This window comes from Magallana gigas, chromosome 10, assembly GCF_963853765.1.
Source record: "Magallana gigas chromosome 10, xbMagGiga1.1, whole genome shotgun sequence".
Lineage (NCBI taxonomy): Eukaryota > Metazoa > Mollusca > Bivalvia > Ostreida > Ostreidae > Magallana > Magallana gigas.
In genome coordinates, this window is record NC_088862.1 from 36470001 (window position 1) to 36492553 (window position 22553).

General features: G+C 36.2%; 2 protein-coding genes across 3 annotated transcripts in view; both read right to left on the reverse strand.

The window, feature by feature from the left end:
- Window positions 1-22553, reverse strand: part of LOC109617272 (hypothetical protein) — a 167733-nt gene that overhangs the window by 30383 nt on the left and 114797 nt on the right. The gene's annotated exons all lie outside the window — the stretch shown is intronic.
- Window positions 7384-21988, reverse strand: LOC117683416 (uncharacterized). Of its 2 annotated transcripts, none has more exons than XR_010710219.1 (5): window positions 21912-21988; window positions 10329-12044; window positions 8995-9915; window positions 8216-8474; window positions 7384-8090 (listed from the first exon to the last, which is right to left on the reverse strand). XR_010710219.1 is itself a non-coding variant. In XM_066073578.1 (5 exons), the coding sequence occupies exons 2-4, from the start codon at window positions 12010-12012 to the stop codon at window positions 8407-8409; spliced, it is 2673 nt and encodes an 890-aa protein (XP_065929650.1). In that variant the 5' UTR covers window positions 12013-12044; window positions 21912-21988; the 3' UTR covers window positions 7384-8090; window positions 8392-8406. The 2 variants fall into 2 exon arrangements, 1 of the variants encoding a protein (XP_065929650.1); XM_066073578.1 differs by having other exon boundaries at window positions 8392-8474.

Genomic DNA, 22553 nt, shown 5'->3' on the forward strand with positions numbered 1-22553 from the left:
TGTTCCATATTTTTATGCCCCCCTTTGAAGAAGGGAGGGCATAATGCTTCGCTGCTGTCTGTCGGTCTGTCGGTCGGTCGGTCTGTTGGTCGGTCCACCAACAGTTTCTGTTTATTTTCTTAGCAGAGGATGAACATATTGAAATGAAATTTAGTATACAGGTTTATCTTGATAATGTCTAGGTCAAGTTAGATATTGGGCGCGACCGAGCCATTTTCGACAGAGTAAGGGCCCTTGGACTTAAAAAAAATTCCAGTTATTTGCAGTTTCCGCTCATTTTTTAGCAGAGGATGAGCATATTGATATGAAATTTAGTAAACAGGTTTATCGTGATAATGTCAATGTCAAGTTTGATATTGGGCGCGATCGAGCAATTTTCGGCTGAGTTATGGCCATTGGACTTAAAAAAATTCCAGTTATTTGCAGTTTCCGTTCTTTTTCTTCACATAAGATAAACATATTGAAATGAAATTTGGTATACAGGTTTATCATGATAATGTCTAGGTCAAGTTCGATATTGGGCGCGATCGAGCCATTTTCGACAGAGTTATGGCTCTTTGGACTTCGAAAAATTCCAAATATTTGCAGTTTACACTCATTTTCTTTGTGGGTGTTTCCCAGGTAGGGGGCATAGATGTAAGTGTTTCACAAACATCTCTTGTTTGTGATTGATGTTGATGTCACAATATACATTTCAACGTCAGGATACTGGTGACATCAACAAATGCACAGAACATTAATGACAAGATATTCACAAAAGAGGATATTTTCAATATGAAAAAAGACATTTAGAATAAAATTTCAACGTCAGAATAAGTTTAAGCACGTGTGCATGAAAATGTGCATAATAAGCATAACTTCCCATCATTCATATTGAGAAAAATTGCGTATTTGTGAGTATCTTACCATTTATTTCGTTAACCTCTAACAAAACGTTCCACTTCAAACATTCAGGGTTATACATACATGCCCAGGACCAAATTTGTTAAGTACGACATCGATTACACTGATAATACGGACATCGTGATCAATACTAATGATTTGAATTATATCATCGGGTATGACAAATCAAAGTGTTTACCTTTGCAAATATGTTTTTCTATATGAAATATGATTATTTCTGTGAAGAGGTCACTATGAATACTGTAAATTCCTAATTAAACGCGAGGAATTAATTTCCGCGTAAAATCGCGAGAAGCCCGTCACGCGAATTTTAAAATCTCGGTTTTAATTTTCAGACATATGTAAACTACATGAAACTATGATAAAATTTCGGCATTCGCGATTTTATGTTCTCGCGATTTGAGGGAAAACCGTTGAATCGCGGAATTAAGTACTCGCGTAAAAAAAGGAATTGTATCATCGGGAATGATAAACCAAATTGTTTACATTTGCAGATATGTTTTTTCTATATGAAATATGATTCTCTCTGTGAAGAGGTCACTATGAGTACTGCACGGGCTTATCGTTTGAAGGTTGTTCTATTGTTGACATACTGTCACGGTTATGCTTATTTTTTTTTTTAATTTTTAACTACTGTAGACGTATATTTTTCCATGGGGTCATAATTCCGCGGAATCACAATATCAATTTAATCCGCGGGTGAAAATTTACGCGGATTCTTTAAAAGAAAAAAAATCATTTGAATACTGTGGTTTATCAATATTCGTTGAACACCAATTTTCGTGGATTTCGTTGTTAAGTTGATCCACGAAATTAAATGTTCATTGAAGTTCAATTTCAACTGACATTTTGTATTGATAGGATCATTGGCCACGAAATTACGTATCCTTGAAACTGTGGTTTTCAGAAAATCCACGAAAATTGATACCCACGAAAAATTATGAAACCACAGTAATTATTATTAAATTTAGTTCTGAGCGATTTTCAAAACCTAGAATTTGTCCAACTTTGGATTTAAATTACTAAAATTGCTAAAATCGTCTTGTGATCTTTATTAACTGTCAATTTATGGGTTCAAATGTCGTTTAAATTATGAATTGATCAGTTTTATCAATCAAAAGTCAGAGCACAAAGGGATCTAAAAATTGCAGTATAAACACGGGTCTTAACGTGTAGTTAATTGGGTCATTGAAAGACAGACCCGCTTGGGGCTATTTGTCGTCTGACACGTGCCGTTATCTCAAGCTGGGAGAAGTTTAAATTCCATGCAAGTAAATTTACCGAAAATTCAAATCTTTAGGAGATTAAATTATTTATTATGTGAATTTTCAATACAAATCTGTTTGACAGTTTTTATAGATAAAAATGATATACAGTGGGTACACGTATATGCAAGTGTTCTATAATGTAGTAACTTCCGATTATCCTTATTCATGTAATGCAATTTCAAAATTTCATTCCAAAATGCACTTTAAGTACACTGGGAAAAAATTCCGCGGAAAATTTGTGCCCGCGTTCATAGCGTAAATTAATACCACGCGGACAAAAGTACGTCTACAGTATTTTTTTTAAATTTTCTACAACTACCAAGTATAGTGATTTTACGAAATGATTCATCTGAGTGTTAGTTTAAGCTGCATGCCTCGAGTGAACTGAAGACCGTGACGTGGAAATTAATGTGTAATTTCTGTCTATATATAAACACAGTTTGATCTGATTATTTTTAAAGAACCCTCCACATCCAAATTTTAAGGGAAAATGGTATTTGATGCAATTGCTTTTTACCAGTCATCGCCTATTTCTCTTCTTAATAAATATATATCCCTTTTAATTTCACCTTAATTAAGTAAGATTCTAACAACTACATTTTGACTTTTTTTGAAAGCATCATTCAAAAAGAGTCAAAACGGATACACGTAGACATTGGTATCATCTTGTAAGTTGTGTTAACAGTACATGTTTGTGCAGTGTAAAACCTCCCGTCTTTAAAGAAAGCCCCGACAGGCTGATTGCTTTTATTCCAGGCCATCAAAGTGAAAAGATATATTTGGAAATGCAATCTTATGTACTGAGCATTGTGCTACACAGTAGACAAAAGTAGACATAAAGTATATACTGTATATCGGGTTATTTTCGCCGCTTGGAATTTTTGCCTTTCTACATTTGCTGCATAAAATCTTAAATTCGCTATCTTTATAGAAAGATAATATGAGACAATGGAATTCGTCCACTCTTACATTGATCTGCTGACAGCGAAGGCGAAATAGGTTAAAATAAACAAGGCGAATATTTCTCTATATACAGTATATTATTAAATGAAGAACTTTCAATATCGATAAAGCAGTAGCATATTTTCAATGTTTTACTTCAACAGTTAACCTGTATAATAAAGAAAAGTATACCTTTTAAGTGCTATAAAACAGTGCATTATAAATATACATATCAAATACTGAAATGACATCGGTTAAAATCCCCAGGTAAATGAAGTATCTACAACTTAAAACAAACTATTACAAATATTTGCAAGATACTTATACCTGCATTTATTTGTTAGAACCGATAAGCTTTCTAGAGGATGCGTTAAATCGTTTAACTAATATATTTGTATGGGATTGTGTATATTCTGAAAGGTACCACCCTTAAACTGCGAGTCGATCAGATTCGTCGGTAAAATAAGGCAGGGTTTATCTGAATTACGACAAATTTAGGAGGTGATTCCCGTAAATCATCCAAAGATTATCCCTTAGAATAAAATATAAAAGGGTATTTTTTATTGCTTTAACTACTTTATCAACATTGCTGATTTCTAAATTGTTTTCTCTTAAAACGAATTGTATTAATTTGCTCACCAAGTATGGATATGATAATTTACGCTAAAAACATTTAAAGATGAATTAAACAGTTGTACCTTTTCTTCCACCAAAACGAACCCCCTTGACGAAATACACATGTTGCATGTTTACTGTTACGTCATATATAATGTTTTTATCACACTCACTCTTAAGGTATGTCGCGGGTTTGCTTTCGTCATCAAATTCAGTACTCAACTTACACAACTCGAGTGGCCGTTCTGCGCACATTCATTTATATGATGTCATAACGGAGACTTCTTAAGGTTTCCTGCTTAACTTTTTCTAACGCCAAATGCCCTGAGTTATAGTAAATTTATCCGATTTATTGCTATGGTGTAAATGTAGTAAACCGTACTTTATTTGCATGTGCGAATCATACGTTGGAAATGCAGATTCGAAGCAATACATTATAACTACGTAGATTATTGCGTGGACCCTGAGGTCCACGCAGAAAATATATAAGCGAGGTTATTCCGGATGCTATGGGGAAAATTCAGCCTGCGCATGAGCTAGCCTGGTTCCTGTGCGTAATGGGTAGCTCAGGGAACCAGGCTAGCACACGTTTATCTGAATCGGGAACGGGATTCCATGCCATAAGTTCAAAGCTGCTGTAATTGTAAAGTTGTCGGTAAACAGTACAGAAAACAAAGTATTCCTTTTAAAGAAACTATCATAATACAAGTACTAGTAATTACTAATTAATTTCAACATTTTTTGCGAGTTTTTGCACATTTCGATACATCATTTAATTTTCGTTAAAAAAAACAAGACGCATAGGGGCCACATCATTAACCTTAGCAACAACAGTCCTAATTCTGATCAAATCAGCATTACAGTATCAAAATAAAACATCTTGACAATTAAGTACAGTAGATCTTGCTAAAAAAAATCAAAATAAATCTGCTGATTTATATCCACATATTTTTATGGTAAATATCAAGCCCCTTTTGTTGTTTAATCTGTAATAAGATTTTTCTCTTGTCCTGTATTCCATCCCCCCCCCTTTGTGGCCCCACCTTTTTTTTAGTTAATCATGGTTTGATCAAACTTTAATCTGCACAACCTGTGCTTTCACACAAGTTACTGCTTTTGCTTTTTGGACTGAAAACTGTTCAAGACAATTTTAAAGTTTTTACGTAAAATGTTGACCCCCCCCCAACCCAACCCCCCCCCCCCCCCTAGTGTGGCCCTAACATACCGCCGGGATCATGATTTGAAAAAAAACACTTTAATCTACACTGTCTGAGGATGCTTCCATACAAGTTTAAGTTTTTCTGGCCGAATGGTTTTTGAGAAGATTTTCTCAGATTTTCTCTATATATTCCTTTATAAAAATTCGACCCCCCCCCCATGTGGCCCCATCCTACCCCCGGGGACCATGATTAAAATAAACTGTATCTACACAATCTGAGAATGCTTCCATCCAAATTTGAGCTTTTTTGGCCAAATCGTTTTTGAAAAGAAGATTTTTAAAGATTTCCTTTATATTTTCCTATGTAAAAATTCGTCCCTCAATTCTGGCCCCGCTCTACCACCATGGACCATGATTGTAACAAATTTGAATCTACACTATCTGTGGATGTTTCCATACAAGTTTAAACTTTTCTGGGCAAATAGTTTTTAAGAAGTTTTTAAGAAGAAGATTTTTAAAGATTGTTGCTATACATGTATATTCCAATGTAAAAGTCCATCCCCCATTGTGGCTCCACCCTAACCCCGGGGTCCATGATTAGAACGAACTTGAATCTACACTACCTAAGATACTTCCATACAAGTTACTGCTTTTCTGGCCTAATACTTTTTGAGAAGAAGAATTTTGAAAAATACCAACAAATTTTTAATAATTCTTTAATATTTCCCCTTTAAAAAGGGAGTGGTCCTTCATTTGAACAAACTTTATTTCCCTTCACCCAGTGATGCTTTGTGCCAAGATTGGTCGAAATCGGCCAAGTGGTTCCAGAGAAGAAGATGAAAATGTGAAAAGTTTACAACAACGCCAACATCAACGCCAACGACAGAAAACTGCATATTTTGATCAGAAAAGCTCACTTGAGATTTCGACTCATTGTCTTTAAACAAAGTATAGACATGCATGAATGAAGGAAAATTTGATATGATAGATTTAGGAGGATTTATGCCCCTTTTAATATCAAATCATTTTGTTTATAAAATGCATATTGAGGGAGATACATACACAATGCTCAGAATTTTTTGTCGATTCATTATTGTTTTCTTGTTCTTTTGTTAACTGCCCGGAGTCTGACTAAGAAAAAGATATAACTATATGGATAGTTAGATTATTTTATTCACTTTCATATACATGTACATCAAATGTGAATCATAAGTGAGATTACTTGGGGGAAAAAAACCCACGACATGATGTGCAAAAATGTGCAGAGCTATAAACACACGGTCCGTTACATCATTGAATAAGTCTACGTAGAGCTATAAACACAAGGCCTGTTATATCATTGAATAAGTTTGTGTAGAGCTATAAACACACGGTCCGTTACATCATTGAATAAATATAAACACACGGTCCGTTACATCATTGAATAAATATAAACACACGGTCCGTTACATCACTGAATAAGTCTGTGTAGAGCTATAAACACACGGTCCGTTACATCACTGAATAAATAATATGTTTTACGGTGTGACCGTTGGGGCGAGCGCAGAAGGAGTCACACATCTGTCATCATTGTTAAATGCAACCCGTGGACTTAACCAAACCAAAAAACTTTGGCTTTGTCTCGAAAACTTTTACCACCGCAAGGAACCGGAAGATATCAAACTTTTTATTCCAATGGTCCCTTCCTAGGTTTATACACTTCAACAAAAAACTACCACTTAGCATTTATAGAATGTTAAACAGACTTATTAAAATATTTTGATAAACACAAAGCCGTTTTTTTTTTGTTTTTTTTTTTATCTCTTCTTTGCCTTTTAATAATGATCATTAAAATCAATAAATTGTGTGTCTGTGTTATTTCTCATTTTGTTCCTTGTTGTTACCGGTGTTTTAATTTTCCTGTGACATCAATTTTGTTTTTAATCTTTTTAGTTTTTGTACGCTATACGTTGTAGACATGTGCCTTACCCCTTTTTTTAATGTGTGATATCCAATATTATTGAAAGGTTTGACCACATATGCAACTATAACAAATACATGTAGATATTTTAACAGTTTAATTTTTTTCTTTTATTTATTCATTACATAATGACGTGGCTACACGTAGATCTAATAATGATTAGACTTTTCTTTTTTAATAATTTTTTGTCACCTACCTAACGTATACAATGATTGGATCAATATGACTATAAATTTAGCATGGAACTTGCATGTGTATTTACTGTGCAAAAAAAAAAATCATCAAAATAAATCAGCCAAAGAGTCACCGTTAATAGTGAGCGCAGTATCAGTATTAACGGTGACTCCCTACTGTGTACTTCCTACACGTTACATTCAGTACAGATGCTTGATCCACCTCTAAATGTATCGCGGGAATATAAAACGCGAGATCACTGTGACGTCATACTTAACTTTTTGCGCTCGACAGTTTTCGTAAATTGTCGGACAAATTCGGGGAAGGAAATGACGTCATAGGTACAGTTTTTTACGTAAGCATATGTGTTGTTTACTTTAATGTTTTTAAAAGGATTTTTTATTGTTAAATGAAAATGATGTATGCGATTTACAGGTAAGAATTTTCCTTAGAAACGCTTCCTGTTCCGCCAAGTTGCTATGCACCGCAAAGGATCACTGGGATAGTAGAACGTTTTCACGCGGGTCCACAAAATTTTCTTTGAACAATGTGCAGATTTCAACTCGAATTTCCTCCGTTCGTACACGTTGTCTATGGAGCTCGCTACGCGAGCGGCGCTTTGCGCCGCCTCGCTACGCTCGCTATTAACACACGGTCCGTTACATCACTGAATAAGTCTGTGTAGAACTATAAACATACGGTCTGTTACATCACTGAATTAGTCTGTGTAGCTAGAGCTATAAACACACGGTCCGTTACATCACTGAATAAGTTTGTGTAGAGCTATAAACACAAGGTCTGTTATATCATTGAATAAATATAAACACACGGTCTGTTACATCACTGAATAAGTTTTTGTAGAGCTATAAACACACGGTCCGTTACATCACGGAATAAGTTTGTGTAGAGTTATAAACACACGGTCCGTTACATCACGGAATAAGATACCGGTTATCCGTCTCCTTAGGAAATATTTGGTCTGATTCCACCATAAACTGTGTTGGATACTTTAAATGAAAAATCATGGTCCGGAATCGACAATGTTTGTATTCAATAGCAGTCTTCATATCTAATGGTGAAAAAAAGACACAAGTATAAATACAAACAGTATTTAAAATAATATCAATTAATTATTGGTTATTATTTAATCGATCTGATTTGACTGCAATCTATTTTCAATAAATTCAAGTTTACATATAGCAACAGACAGCCATGTTTGGATGATCACAAAGTGTGAAATAAACAGGAGTCAGTATTACAGTCCATGTGAATTATACACAGGTCAATTTCAGCTGCAGATGTTGAACAAAGTGACAAACAACATGTGTGGTTTTGAGAGCAGACTAGATTTGTATAGAAACATTTACAACCTGTCAATATCCAAGCTATCTCCATTCTACAGCTGGTGTGGAGCTGTACATTGCCTCCCCATCAGGACGGGGTCTGTGTTCATCTACAACAAGTCATTAATTAGCTGTTAATTAATCTATATCATACAGGTTATGTAGTGATACATACACAACTACAAATAAATAAAATAAATAAAGACAGAGCTACATCTACAAATAAGTTCAAACTAACTACATTGCCACATGCTTTAATAGTTATGTAATTAATTAAATTAATTCAATTGACACATACTTGTAACAAAACAAATTACAACTACATGTGTCACTATATTAATATCTGGTTTATTAATCACGATGACCTAATTTATAAATTAACTAATTGGAATGACATGTGACTGTACATCTTATAATGAAATATATTTAATTTCTATTTATTTTAGACAAACAATGAATCCCAATGACTGGTAGACACAGCTAACCCTGTAACAATGAGTTGATTATATTGACAAACAATCACACAGATAAACATGTCTTACATGTATCTTATTGACTGATAATTAACACGGACTGTGTGTCTCAGTTATCTATATCTAATTAATGTGAATGATAATGATTCAGACTTACATGTCAGAGCGTCCTGTCTGGTGATATACCTGTACACACACACCTTGTTGTTGTTCCATGATCCAACCCAGAGACGGTGAGTGTTGACATCATTACTCAGGCTGTATGGTTTACCCGTCTCTTGTGATTTTGTCAGTAGGTGTGACAGGAACTGACCGTCCTTGTCCAACATATGTACTGTTTTTGTTGTATAATCACACAGCAGGATGTGTGACAGCGAGTCAGTACAGATTCCACATGGCCATAGTCCTGATCCTGATGGAGGTCCTGTGTAGGAGAAACGATGTCTTCCTCCACGCTCTGTCACCACTACAGCACCATCATCAGACACCACGACATCCCCATTGTTGTTCTCTGTTATATAGCGAGGTTCACTATACAGTCCCAGGCCTGTGTCGTATTGTATGGTCTGTGTGAGTTGTCCACTCTGGTTGTACCGGGTTACCTTGCCTGTGTCTGTATGTATATAATGCATCCCGACCAGTAGATCCCCAGTGGACGGGGACCAGTACACACACAGTGGTCTCCATGTAGAGTCTGTTCTCTTTATAAATGTGGTGGTTGTATTCATATCCTTTGACAGTTTGTTGATGTTATAATTCCTATCTATATAAATCAGTTCACTCTCACTGTTCACTGTGTGTAATCCTGTACCAAATAAATCACTACATGAATCCTCCACACGATGTAGAGTGACACCTGTTGTGTCTGTCAAGATGGGATTGATTCTCCAATCACTGACCCAGACCCGGTCTGATGTCACACAGGAAATGTGAAAACAATGATGAACATCTGTCACTGTGATGGCGTGAAGTAACTCGGGGGGAGACATCAGTTTCAGCAGACACTGGTTTCCTTGCTGTGGTTTTTCTGTCCCTGGGGTTGGGATTCCACTCAGTGACTCCATCACACGACTTTGATCTACAATCATCAAACGTAGAGTTCTAATCCTGTATTGTTTCACGGAGTAGATTAAGTAAATTCATTACTCTGGTTAAAGTAATTAACAAACTTGTTTAATGACTTCAAATGAATTGATCTTGTCTAACTTGTTTTCATAACCATGATAATGTTTGTATTTTCTTATTTAAATAAGTTTGAGTAATATACTACAAATGGTAACATGTACATACATGTAATAATGAATAACAATAACATGGAGGTATAACTAATGTATGATTTACAATCACAATAAAATAGATATAAACTGAATTAACAATTCAACATGACTTGTGTGATATAACAAAAATAACTAAGGTTTACTTAGATCTCATTGAAACCTGTATGATACCTAACACATATATACTACATCAATGATAATGACTCAGACTTACCTGTCAGAGCGTCCTGTCTGGTGATATACCTGTAGACACACACCTTGTTGTTGTCCTCTGATCCGACCCAGAGACGGTGAGTGTTGACATCATAACTCAGGCTCCATGGTTCACGCATCTCTAGTGATTCGGTCAGTAGATGTGACAGGAACTGACCGTCCTTGTCCAACATCTGTACTGTTTTGGTTGTATAATCACACAGCAGGATGTGTGACAGAGCGTCAGTACATATTCCACGTGGCTCTAGTATTGATTTTGATGGAAGTCCTGTGTAGGAGAAACGATGTCTTCCTCCACGCTCTGTCACCACTACAGCACCAGACGACCAGACAGACACCACGACATCCCCATTGTTGTTCTCTGTTATATAGTTAGGTCCACTATACAGTCTCCGTCCTGTGTTGTCGTGCTGTATGGTTTGTGTGTGTTGTCCGCTCTGGTTGTACCGGGTTACCTTGCCTGTCTTTGTATCACAGTTATACATCCCGACCAGTAGATCCCCAGTGGACGGGGACCAGTACACACACCATGGTCCCCATGTAGAGTCTGTTCTCTTTATAAATGTGGTGGTTGTTTTCATATCCTTTGACAGTTTGTTGATGTTATAATCCTCATCTATATAAATCAGTTCACTCTCACTGTTCACTGTGTGTAATCCATAACCACTACATGAATCCTCCACACGATGTAGAGGGACACCTGTTGTGTCTGTCAAGATGAGATTGTTTTCATGATCACTGACCCAGACCCGGTCTGATGTCACACAGGAAATGTGATAACAACAATCAACACCTGTCACTGTGAGAGATTGATGGAGCTCAGCACCAGACGTCAGCTTCAGCAGACACTGGTTTCCTACGCGTCGGTTTCCTCTCTCTGTGATTTGGATTGCACTCAGTGACTCCATCACATCCTCCTTGTTGAGTGACTCAGTCATGGAGAGCTGGCTGGTATGGAGTGTAGGATGTATCTGGGGGAGGGCTGTCTTTATGGAGGAGAGGAATTGTAGTGCACTGAATGTGAATTCTGGCTGTATATATCTGAGTTCATATGCCTGTAGGCTGACAATATGTATGATCATTTCTTTCTTCTGTTTTAAACATCTGTGTTTGAAATCAAAGTCACAGAACACATTACACATGAAATCGTTTTTTATATAGTCAATGAGATGCTTCAGTGTCTGGGCCTTTGTTAACATCTCTGATTGATAGAAGGAGAATTCTGTGCGACAGGTTTTGAAATCAGTTTTGATTCGTGGTAGGAGAACAGGTCTGTAAAAGAGAGCCTCACTTCTGATGGTGTGAATGGTTCCTCTGTGTTGTTGTCGCTTTGTTTTATAAGCTACCTGTATATCCATTATTTCGTGCTGTCCTTGTCCAAAGAGAAAACTTCTGAATCTGTGTGATTGGTTCTCGGAACAAGAATTACACACAGGAACTTGACAAGGTTCACAGTACTTTGTATAAACATGGCTAGGATGTCTCACACAGATCTCTTGTGTTGGGATGAAGTTGATTTTATCACGGTGTGACACAACATCATGGTCTATTGTTTGGAGATCTAATACATGGTTCTCTTTACACTGGGGACACAGATCACATGGACACGATACACAATAGTACTCTGTGTCCCCCGGACACTTAGAACACTGATGTACTTTACATGGAGTGCTTGCTGTTTCCATTGTGTGGAGGGACTAGGTCTCAAAATCACATCCTGTTTAATAAAAAATAAAGTGTTTTAAATGAAGTCAACCACATTCTTTCGACATAATTATCAATATCAAATTGTATATGAAATATATAAAATGTTTTCATTTTAAGCATGTTTCTTTAAAGTAATAATTTATCATTCCTACAAAAAAAATAATGATAAATATAAATAATGATTCATCAATATAGCTCTGGTACAGAGACACTCAACTTGGTTACATTTGTAAAAAAGAAATGGCCAAAAATATGATTGACATTAGAGAGAGAGAGAGAGAGAGAGAGAGAGAGAGAGAGAGAGAGAGAGATAATTCGCTCTCTGACCTTCTCTGTAAAACATTTAATCTTTGTTTTCTCTTATTTTTCTATCTATCCTTTTCTCACTCTACAAAATTCTCCATACTGAATTCTCTTTCTCTTTCACTCTCTCTATGAGGCTTAACATGTACTCTTGTTTCTTTCTCTCTCTCTCTCTCTCTCCTCTCTCTCTCTCTCTCTCTCTCTCTCTCTCTCTCTCTCTGTATACATCTCAGACTTTTATTGCTTAGCTTATTTCTCATTCCTCAATTCATTGTATATACCTTTTTCAATATTTTTCTGCTTTTGTACATGCTTGCTTTCTCTGAAAGAGAGAGAGAGAGAGAGAGAGAGAGAGAGAGAGAGAGAGAGAGAGAGAGAGACAGAGAATTTTCTCTTTCTGAGACTTTTTCTGCTAAACATTTCATCTTGTTTTCTCTTTCTATCTCTCTATCCTTTTCTCACTCTCTTGAACATTTTCCAGACAAGAATGATCTCTCTCTCTCTCTATATATATATATATATCTGTGTGTATCTCTCTCTCTGAGGCTTAACAGGTACCCTTATTTCTTTTCTTTCAATTTCTCTTTCTCTCTCTCTTTCTCTGGGTTTAGCTTTAACGATGACTGGCAGAGTCTCAAGGAAAGCTGATACATTGAATTTGTGCGAGACACATTTTTTTTGTTATTTAAATGCTAATAAAAGGAGTGGTAAAGATGTTGAAAAAAAAATGCCAAAAAAATCGTGCATTATCCGTTTTAGTTTCTACCTGATAATAATTTGTTACATGTATAAAATGTATTTCAAAAGTTCTTGGTTTTACCGAGACCTTTCATTCGGTATACAGAAGAAGGGGCTAGCCCCTATAATTAGGGAGTTAGAGGTGTCCAAAGTTTTTTGTCAATAACATGTAAAGGAATAAAAAAAAATTAATGCATTTTTGAAGTAAAGTTGAAAAAAGAAAATAATTCCAAATCCTTCCGTAGTATTCAATTTGATGCTTTCGTAATTTATAGTCAGTATTTGCAGAAACAATTGTTGTCTGTTCGGTCCATTTTTTGTGGGGGTGTGCACATTTAGGAGGTTATGAAAGGGCTTCTTGTAATGCACTAACTAATACATGCAGCACGTAAAGATAATTCAACATAAAATTCCCAAATGTTTTTATTCATATGTACATTTTCATTTCCTAAAGATGAACCTCTTTGACCTTATTTTTGTTGTTTGTTTCATAACATAATATTACACAACACTATTGATATAAGATTTTCCATCAATTCTTCAGAAAAGCCCAATAATTCCAAGTACGAAACTACATATACTTACCATGCAAAATTACATGTCATTGATTCTAAATAAACAATAATCAATAAAATCAACTCCCTTCAATACTTCTGTATTTTGTTTTGTTTTTCTTATTTTCATTGCTATACTTGAGCTATCTCTCTCTCTTTCCCTCTCTCTCTCTCTCTCTCTCTGTTTAAAATATAATCTTGTTTTTTTATCTCTCTATCTATCCTTTTCTCACTCTCTAGAACATTTTCCAGACAAGTATTCTCTCCCTCTCTCAGACTAAACAGATACCCTTGTTTTTCGTTTTTTCTCTCTCTCTCTCTCTGTATATCTCTCAGAATTTTTTTGCTTAGCTTTTTTCTCATTCCTTCTTTCATTCTATATCCCCTTTTCAAATTTGTTTTTCATACACACTTGCTTTCTCTGAGAGAGAGGGAGAGAGAGAGAGAGAGAGAGAGAGAGAGAGAGAGAGAGAGAAAAAGAGAGAGAGAGAACAAATGGGAAAGGGATTAAGAGACTTTCTCTGCTAAACATGTACCCACTCTCTCTCTAGCTCTAATTGCTAAACTTTCTCTCTCTCTCTCTCTCTCTCTCTCTCTCTCTCTCTCTCTCTCTCTCTCTCTCTCTCTCTCTCTCTCTCTCTCTTAATATTTACTCTCTCGTACATGAACTGTTCTTCTCCTTACTCTCACCTTATTGTCAAATATGTTCAAAAATAGGAACACATCAATTATATTTGAGGTCACTAGACAATTTGCTGATGGTCTATGACTAGCTTTTCCCCCCACTCTGGCTGAGTTTTTGACTGTGGACTATGACTGGCTTCCCCCTTACCCTGGCTGAGTATTTGACTGTGGTCTATGACTGGCTTCCCCCCTTACCCTGGCTGAGTATTTGACTGTGGTCTATGACTGGTTTTCCCCCTTACCCTGGCTGAGTATTTGACTGTGGCCTATGACTAGCTTTCCCCCTTACCCTGTCTGAGTATTTGACTGTTACCTATGACTGGGTTTCCCCCTTACCCTGGCTGAGTATTTGACTGTCGCCAATGACTGGGTTTCCCCCTTACCCTGGCTGATTATTTGACTGTCATCTATGACTGGCTTTCCCCCTTACCCTGGCTGAGTATTTGACTGTGGTCTATGACTGACTTCCCCCCTTACCCTGTCTGGGTATTTGAATGTGGTCTATGACTGGTTTCCCCCCTTACCCTTGCTGATTATATGACTGTCATCTATGACTGGCTTTCCTCCTTACCCTGGCTGAGTATTTGACTGTGGTCTATGACTGACTTTCCCCCTTACCCTGTCTGGGTATTTGAATGTGGTCTATGACTGGTTTTCCCCCTTACCCTGGCTGAGTATTTTACTATGGCCAACGACTGGCCTTTCCCCCTTACCCAGGATGAGTGTTTGATTGTCCCTGGGGAAGATAATTTGACAATATCCAAGCCCTGACATTACCACCATGATATATTTTTCCTTTGTTTCACAAAACAAACCTTAACTAAGGAAATAATTACTTCATCAATTCCTCGGTCAGAAATTGATGTTGACCTTGGCCTATGGTCTCGGGACAACAGTTCTTACCACAGGGCTAACACAATGACTACTGCCCTCATACCTATTAACAAGAGGCCCATGGGCCACATCGCTCGCCTGAGGAACAATAAGTATGATAAAGTCAGCTTAATGGAGTCATAATACAAACAATCTGGACAATGTACAATAATACATGTAGATCCTGTATAAATAAAACCCATTTTCCCCCCTTGGAACTCGGATAGCCCTGATTGCTGCCAATATTTACAAGAGCAGACTTTAATCACCGCTCCTGCACATATATAGGGACTCAACGTTTCGCAGGCAGGGATGACCACACACCTACGCAACTCAACAGGTACCAACGTTAACGCAAGCAGGTATAACCACACACTTTCGCCAACAACTCAACCTAACGCATGCAGGGAGTGCCACACACTTGCGCTAGAAACGCCAGAACACCAGCAGGGATGACCATACACTAGTGCTCCCCCGCAACCAATACAAGCACGTATGATCTCACACTTGTATTATTGCGATACAGTGCAGGAATGACCACACATTCTGTATCGTAGGTTAGAAAACACGAAGATTAGATAGAGCAGGGACGTCCACACAATCAATCTATCCAAACCTATTCAAGTATAACCCGAAACAGTCACTCGTCTTAATGCAATAGACACTGTCCCTATATATGTGCCGGCCTAAAATAATTCATAGTATCTAAAAATTGGAAATCAAAAATAAACAAACTAATCCGGCCTAACCCAAAACTACTTATGCAGAACAACTTATATACATTGAATATTTATTATTGTATAAAATTAATCATCACAATAATTGGTTAACAGTGGATGCATTAATTAAAATAATCAAGAATCAATAAATCAAGGGCAATAACTCAATACAGTAATACAAAAAGATTCTAATGAAAAAATAGCCGGCTGCTTCAATTTAATAGTCATATCACATGTTGAGTATTGCAGTTCTCAAAAAGATCCTTTACAATTGTTTATATATGGGATATTTAGCTACATCAAACTCTGAACCTTCTTGTGAGGCCGAATTGTCCTGGAGCCAAAGTCTTAACAATTATAAAGAATTATCTGGCTGATTAGTTTCTGATAAGAAGATTTTTAAAGATTTACTCTATATATTCCTATGTAAAACTTTAACACCCCCCCCCCCCATTGTGGACTCACCCTACCCCCAGGGATCATGATTTTCTCAACTTTGAATCTACACTACCTGAGGATACTTCCACACAAGTTTCAGCTTTCCTGGCTGATTAGTTTCTGAGAAGAAGATTTTTAAATATTTAGTCTATATATTCCAATGTAAAACTTCGACCCCCCCCCCCTCCTATTGTGCCCCACCCTACCACCAGGGATCATGATTTTCACAACTTTGAATCTACACTACCTGAGGATGCTTCCACAAAAGTTTAAGCTTTCCTGGCTGATTAGTTTCTGAGAAGAAGATTTTTAAAGATTTACTCTATATATTTCTATGTAAAATTTTAACAACCACCCCCCCCCCCCTCAATGTGGCCTCACCCTACCCCCAGGGATCATGATTTTTTCAACTTTGAATCTACACTACCTAAGGATGCTTCCACACAAGTTTAAGCTTTCCTAGCTGATTAGTTTCTGAGAAGAAGATTTTTAAAGATTTACTCTATATTTCTATGTAAAATTTTAACAACCACCCCCCCCCCCAATGAGGCCTCACCCTACCCCCAGGGATCATGATTTTCATTACTTTGAATCTACACTACCTAAGGATGCTTCCACACAAGTTTCAGCTTTAATTGCTTATTAGTTTCTGAGAAGACGATTTTTTAAGATTTACTCTATATATTCCTATGTAGAACTTCGACCCCCCCCCCCCATTGTGGCCCCATCCTACCCCCGGGGGTCATGAATTTCACAACTTTGAATCTACACTACCTGAGGATGCTTCCACACAAGTTTCAGCTTTCCTGGCTGTCTGGTTCTTGAGAAGAAGATTTTTGAAAATTTCGAGAAATTTTTCATTATTTTCTATATCTCCCCTTGAAAACGGGTGTGGCCCTTAATTTTCACAACTTTGAATCCCCTTTGCCTAAGGATGATTTGTGCTAAGTTTGGTTGAAATTGGCCTAGTAGTTCTTTAGAAGATGTTGAAAATATGAAAAGTTTACGGACAGACGGACGGACAGACGGACGACAGACAAAATGTGATCAGAATAGCTCACTTGAGCTTTCAGCTCAGGTGAGCTAAAAACTGTATACTATGATGTCTATGAATGACACACAACGACAGACGAGTAATAGCAATAGGTCTCTTGAGTGACCAAGAAACAAAAAGATAAGCTGCCTAATAAAGATTCATATAAATGAAAAAATTCATGAATACTATACCACATATGTATTTGTTTTTCTTGACTTCATCTACTGTTTTCTCTGTGTATCATACATGTAAAATCTATAAAGAGACCACACAATTCTTCACACCAGTACATGTAAAACACAAAGTCATATTATACAGCAAGTAGTTTGGATCGTAAATGATTTTACAACAAGATATCTCTGAGCAAAAGCTCACTAGTGATACCCCCCCCCCCCCCCCCCTAGTGTGAATATGCAAAATAAGCAAAGTCAACATTTAACGGAAAGTTGGCATCCGATTGGTACAAAAATATCAAACAATATGGCATGCCTAGAAACAAATGTGTCAAAATTTCAAGCATCTGTGATAGTTGCTGAGAAATCTTTGACAAAAATTTGTATGAAAACTTTCACTAAAAATAAACAAATTTGTCATTTAACAGGAATTAGACGCCTGACTGGTACAAAAATATATCCAACAATTTGGCATGCATAGACAAATAGTGTGATAAAATTTTAAGCATCTGCGACAAATAATTACTGAGAAATCTTTGACAAAAATTTGTTTCAAAATTTGACTAAAAATAAATAAAGTAGTCATTTAACAGGAAGTTGACGTCCCATTGGTACAAAAATTTAACCAACGATATGGCATGCCTAGACAAGTAGTGTGTTAAATTTTCAAGCATCTGCGATAAGTAGTTGCTGAGAAAAATGCGACAGAAATTTTGTTACGGACAGACAGACAGAATGACAGACAACACGCAAGGGTAAAACAGTATAACCCCTTCTCCTTTGGAGTGGGGTATAATTAAAACATATAGGTAAGTAATATTCATTTAAATGTCATCACCAACAGAGAGAGAGAGAACTACTTGCACACTAATCTTTATCTAACTTGTGTGTTTGGAACTGTTTTGTAATAATCGAGATAATTAATTATTCTGTGCATTTCTAGCTTAATTAAACATGTTAACCATGAATGTAATGATTTACATGTGAGAACAGATATATAAATTGTACATTTATTAAAAACTTAGCTTGTTTTAAGAATAGGTGAAAAGGGGAACAACTCAGTGAGACTGTGTTTAATTAAAAGCGGTAGTGTCCCAGAAACTGAGCTCAATCAACCTTCAGATTTATATGAAAACAGATAATTCAAGATCAAGTCATCAATTTATACTATTATTGAAGGAATAGAGAGGGATCAACTGAATAAAATGCGATTAAAAACAATCAACATTACCAAGTTTAACCCGATTCAGTAGTGTCCAAGAGGGCTACCTCTAATCTAAATCAAAGGCTGAATGTAATGTATACAGATGTCAGTCAATTCACCCAACCTATATCATTGTTGATAATGAGTGATTAGCTGAATATATTACTGCTGTATCATAGTTAAATAAAATTAATGTTCATACTATACCACATTTATTAATGTTTTTCCAAAACTGGATCAGTTACTTCCACCTTGAATGAGGATGAAACACCTAAAAAGTAAACAAAATATCAATGTCAGTCATAAACATTAATGCATCGTTTGCTTTATATAAGTTCAAATTAGACTGTTAACTACATTTGAATTTAAAATAACATATCAGCCTTTCTCTGGAAATCCTTTTTTTTTATTACATGTATTTGAAAACTTTGACTAATAAGTTGACAGAATTGGAAAAACTACAAATGATTCGTTTGCATATATATTCCAGATAATTAGATCAAAACACATGTGAAACATGAATTTTAAATAAGGCCACAACATAGTATTCATTCAGGAAATGCTTAAAAATGGATGTTTACAACCAATTTTACAGTTTACGTTCAGTTACTGTTTATAAATATAGGTCCACAGGGTATATTAATATAATTGTTGATTACTATAGACCCTTTCAGGGTATCTGTGGTACTTCTCTTTTGCAGGGCAGATTGACATGGTTTGGTAAAATAAGACGTAACGTCAAGATAATTTGACAATATCCTAGCCCTGACATTACCACAACGATATATTTTTCCTTTGTTTCACAAAACAGACCTTATATAAGGATGAGGGCAATAGTTATTTTGTCAATACCTTGGTAAGAAATTGATGTTGACCTTGGCCTATGGTCTCGGGACAACAGTTCCTACCCCAGGGCTAACACAATGACTACTGCCCTCATACCTATTTAAGAGCTGTATACTATGATGTCTATGAATGACACACGACAGACGAGTGATTGCAATAGGTCTCCTGAGTGACCAAGAAACAAAACAAGAGGCCCAGGGGCCACATCGCTCACGGGAGCAACAATTGCCTTAATTCTGATCAAATAAGCATTACAGTATCAAAATATCTTGACAACTAAGTACAGTAGATCTTGCTAAAAAAAAATAGAAAATCTGCCAATTTTTATCCACCTCTTTTTTTGGGGTAAATACCAAGCCCCTTTTGTTGTTGTACCTGTAAAAAGATTTTTCTCTATTCCTATATACCCCCTCCCCCCAATTTTGTGGCCCCACATATAATTCTAGGGATTCATAGTTTAATCAAACTTAAATCTGCATAATCTGTGCTTTCACACTAAGTACTGAGTTTTGGACCGAAAACTTTCCCAGAATATTTTTAAAGATTTTCTCTATATATTCCTATGTAAAAATTCAAACCGCCATCACGGCCCCGCCCTATCACTAGGAACTGTGATTTTGCAAACTTGAATTTACACTACCCGATGATGCCTCTACACAAGTTTAAGCTTTTCTGGCCAAATATTATTTTAAAGATTTTCTCTATACAGTAAAACACGGTTATAACGAAGCGTCAGGGACAGGCGATTTTGCTTCGTTATAAGCGTAATTCGTTATATCCGTCAAGTTTTCAACATGTAATAAAGTCACGGGGAATGAAAATCACTTCGCTGTAAGTGTCAATTCATTATAAGCATGTTCGCTATAACCGTGTTTTACTGTATATTCCTATGTAAAAATTCAGCCCCCATTGTGGCCTCACCATACCCCTGGACTATTATATAAACAAACTTAAATCTATACGATCTGGGGATGCTTCCACTCAAATTTGGGCTTTCCTGGCCAAATAGTTTTGCGAAAAAGATTTTTAAAGATTTTCTCTATATATCCCCCATTGTGGCCCCGTCTTACCCCCAGGAACTATGATTTGAACAAACATGAATCTACATTATCTGAGGATGGTTACACGCCAATTTGAGCTTTCTTAGTCTAATAGTTTTTAAAAGATTTTTTTTAAAGATTTTCTTTATATATTCTTGTATTCAAATTTATCCCCTAATTGTGGCCCGACCCTACCCCTGGGGACAAACTTGAATCTACACTATCTGAGGATGCTCCCATTTTCATTTGAGCTTTCCTGGCCAAAAAGTTTTTCTGAGAAGAAGATTTTTAAAGATTTTCTCTATATATTCCTATGTAAAACTTGATCCCCCCATTGTGGCCCCACCCTACCCCAAGTGACTATGATTTCAACAAAATTGAATCTACACTACCGGAGGATGCTTCCATTTTAATTTGAGCTTTTCTGGCCTAATAGTTTTTTAGAAGATTTTTAAAGATTTTCTCTATATATTCCTATGTAAAAATGTACCCCCCTATTGTGGCCCCACCCATTCCCACAGTGACCAAAATTTGAGCAAACTTGAATCTACACTACCTGAGGATGCTTCCATTTTAATTTGAGCTTTTCTGGCCTAAAAGTTTTTGAGAAGAAGATTTTTAAAGATTTTCTCTATATATTCCTATGTAAAAATCCATTCCCCTATTGTGGCCCCAACATACCACCAGGGACTATGATTTGAACAAACTTGAATCTACACTATCTGAGGATGCTCCCCTTTTAATTTGAGCTTTTCTGGCCTGATAGCTTTGGAGAAGAGGATTTTTAAAGATTTTCTCTATATTTTCCTATGTAAAATTTGATCCCCCTCTTGGTGCTCCTCCCTACCCCCGGGGACCATGATTTGAACAAACTTGAATTTACACTACCTGAGGATGCCTCCACACTAATTTAAGCTTTTCAGGCCGAATAGTTTTTGAGAAGAAGACTTTTGAAAAATACCAACAAATTTTCAATATTTCTCCATTATCTCCCCTTTAAAGAGGTCGTGGCCCTCCATTTGAACAAACTTGAATCCCCTTCACTTAGTGGTGCTTTGTGTCAAATTTGGTTGAAATCTGATAAGTGGTTCTTGAGAAGAAGATGAAAATGTGAAAAGTTTACAACAACGACGATGACGACAACGACGACGACTACGACAGACAACGGGCAAATTGTGATCAGAAAAGCTCACTTGAGCCTTTGGCCCAGGTGAGCTAAAAAAGATTAGCTGCATGATAAAAATTCATATATATTCATGAATACGATACCGCATATGTATATTGTTTTTCTTGACTTCATCCACTGTATCTCCATGTATCATACACTTAAACCCTATAAAGAGACCACACAATTCTACACACCAGTACATGTAAATTAACACAAAGTAATATTAAACAGCAAATTTCAATTAAAACATATAGGAAAGCAAAAGAGAGAGAGAGAGAGAAAGAGAGAGATAGAGAGAGAGAATATCACTAACACACTAATCGTTATCTACTGGTAACTTGTGTGTTTGGAACTGTTTTGTAATAATCGAGATAATTAATTACTCTGTGCATTTCTAGCTTAATTAAACATGTTAAACATGAATATTACGATTTAAGAAAAGAAGTATAAATTGTACATTATTAAAAACTTGGCTTGGTTTAAGTACGTTTGTATTTAAACAGATAATCTACAATCAATTCATCAATTTATAATATTACTGAAAGAATAGAGAGGGATCAGCTGAATAAAATGCGATTAAAAATGATCAACATTACTGCTCTTAACCTGATTCAGTAGTGTCAGAGAAGGTTACCTCTAATCTAAATCAAAGTTTGAATGTAATGTATACAGATGTCAATCAATTCACCCAACTTATACCATTGTTTATAATGAGAGATTAGCCGAATATATTACTGCTTTAT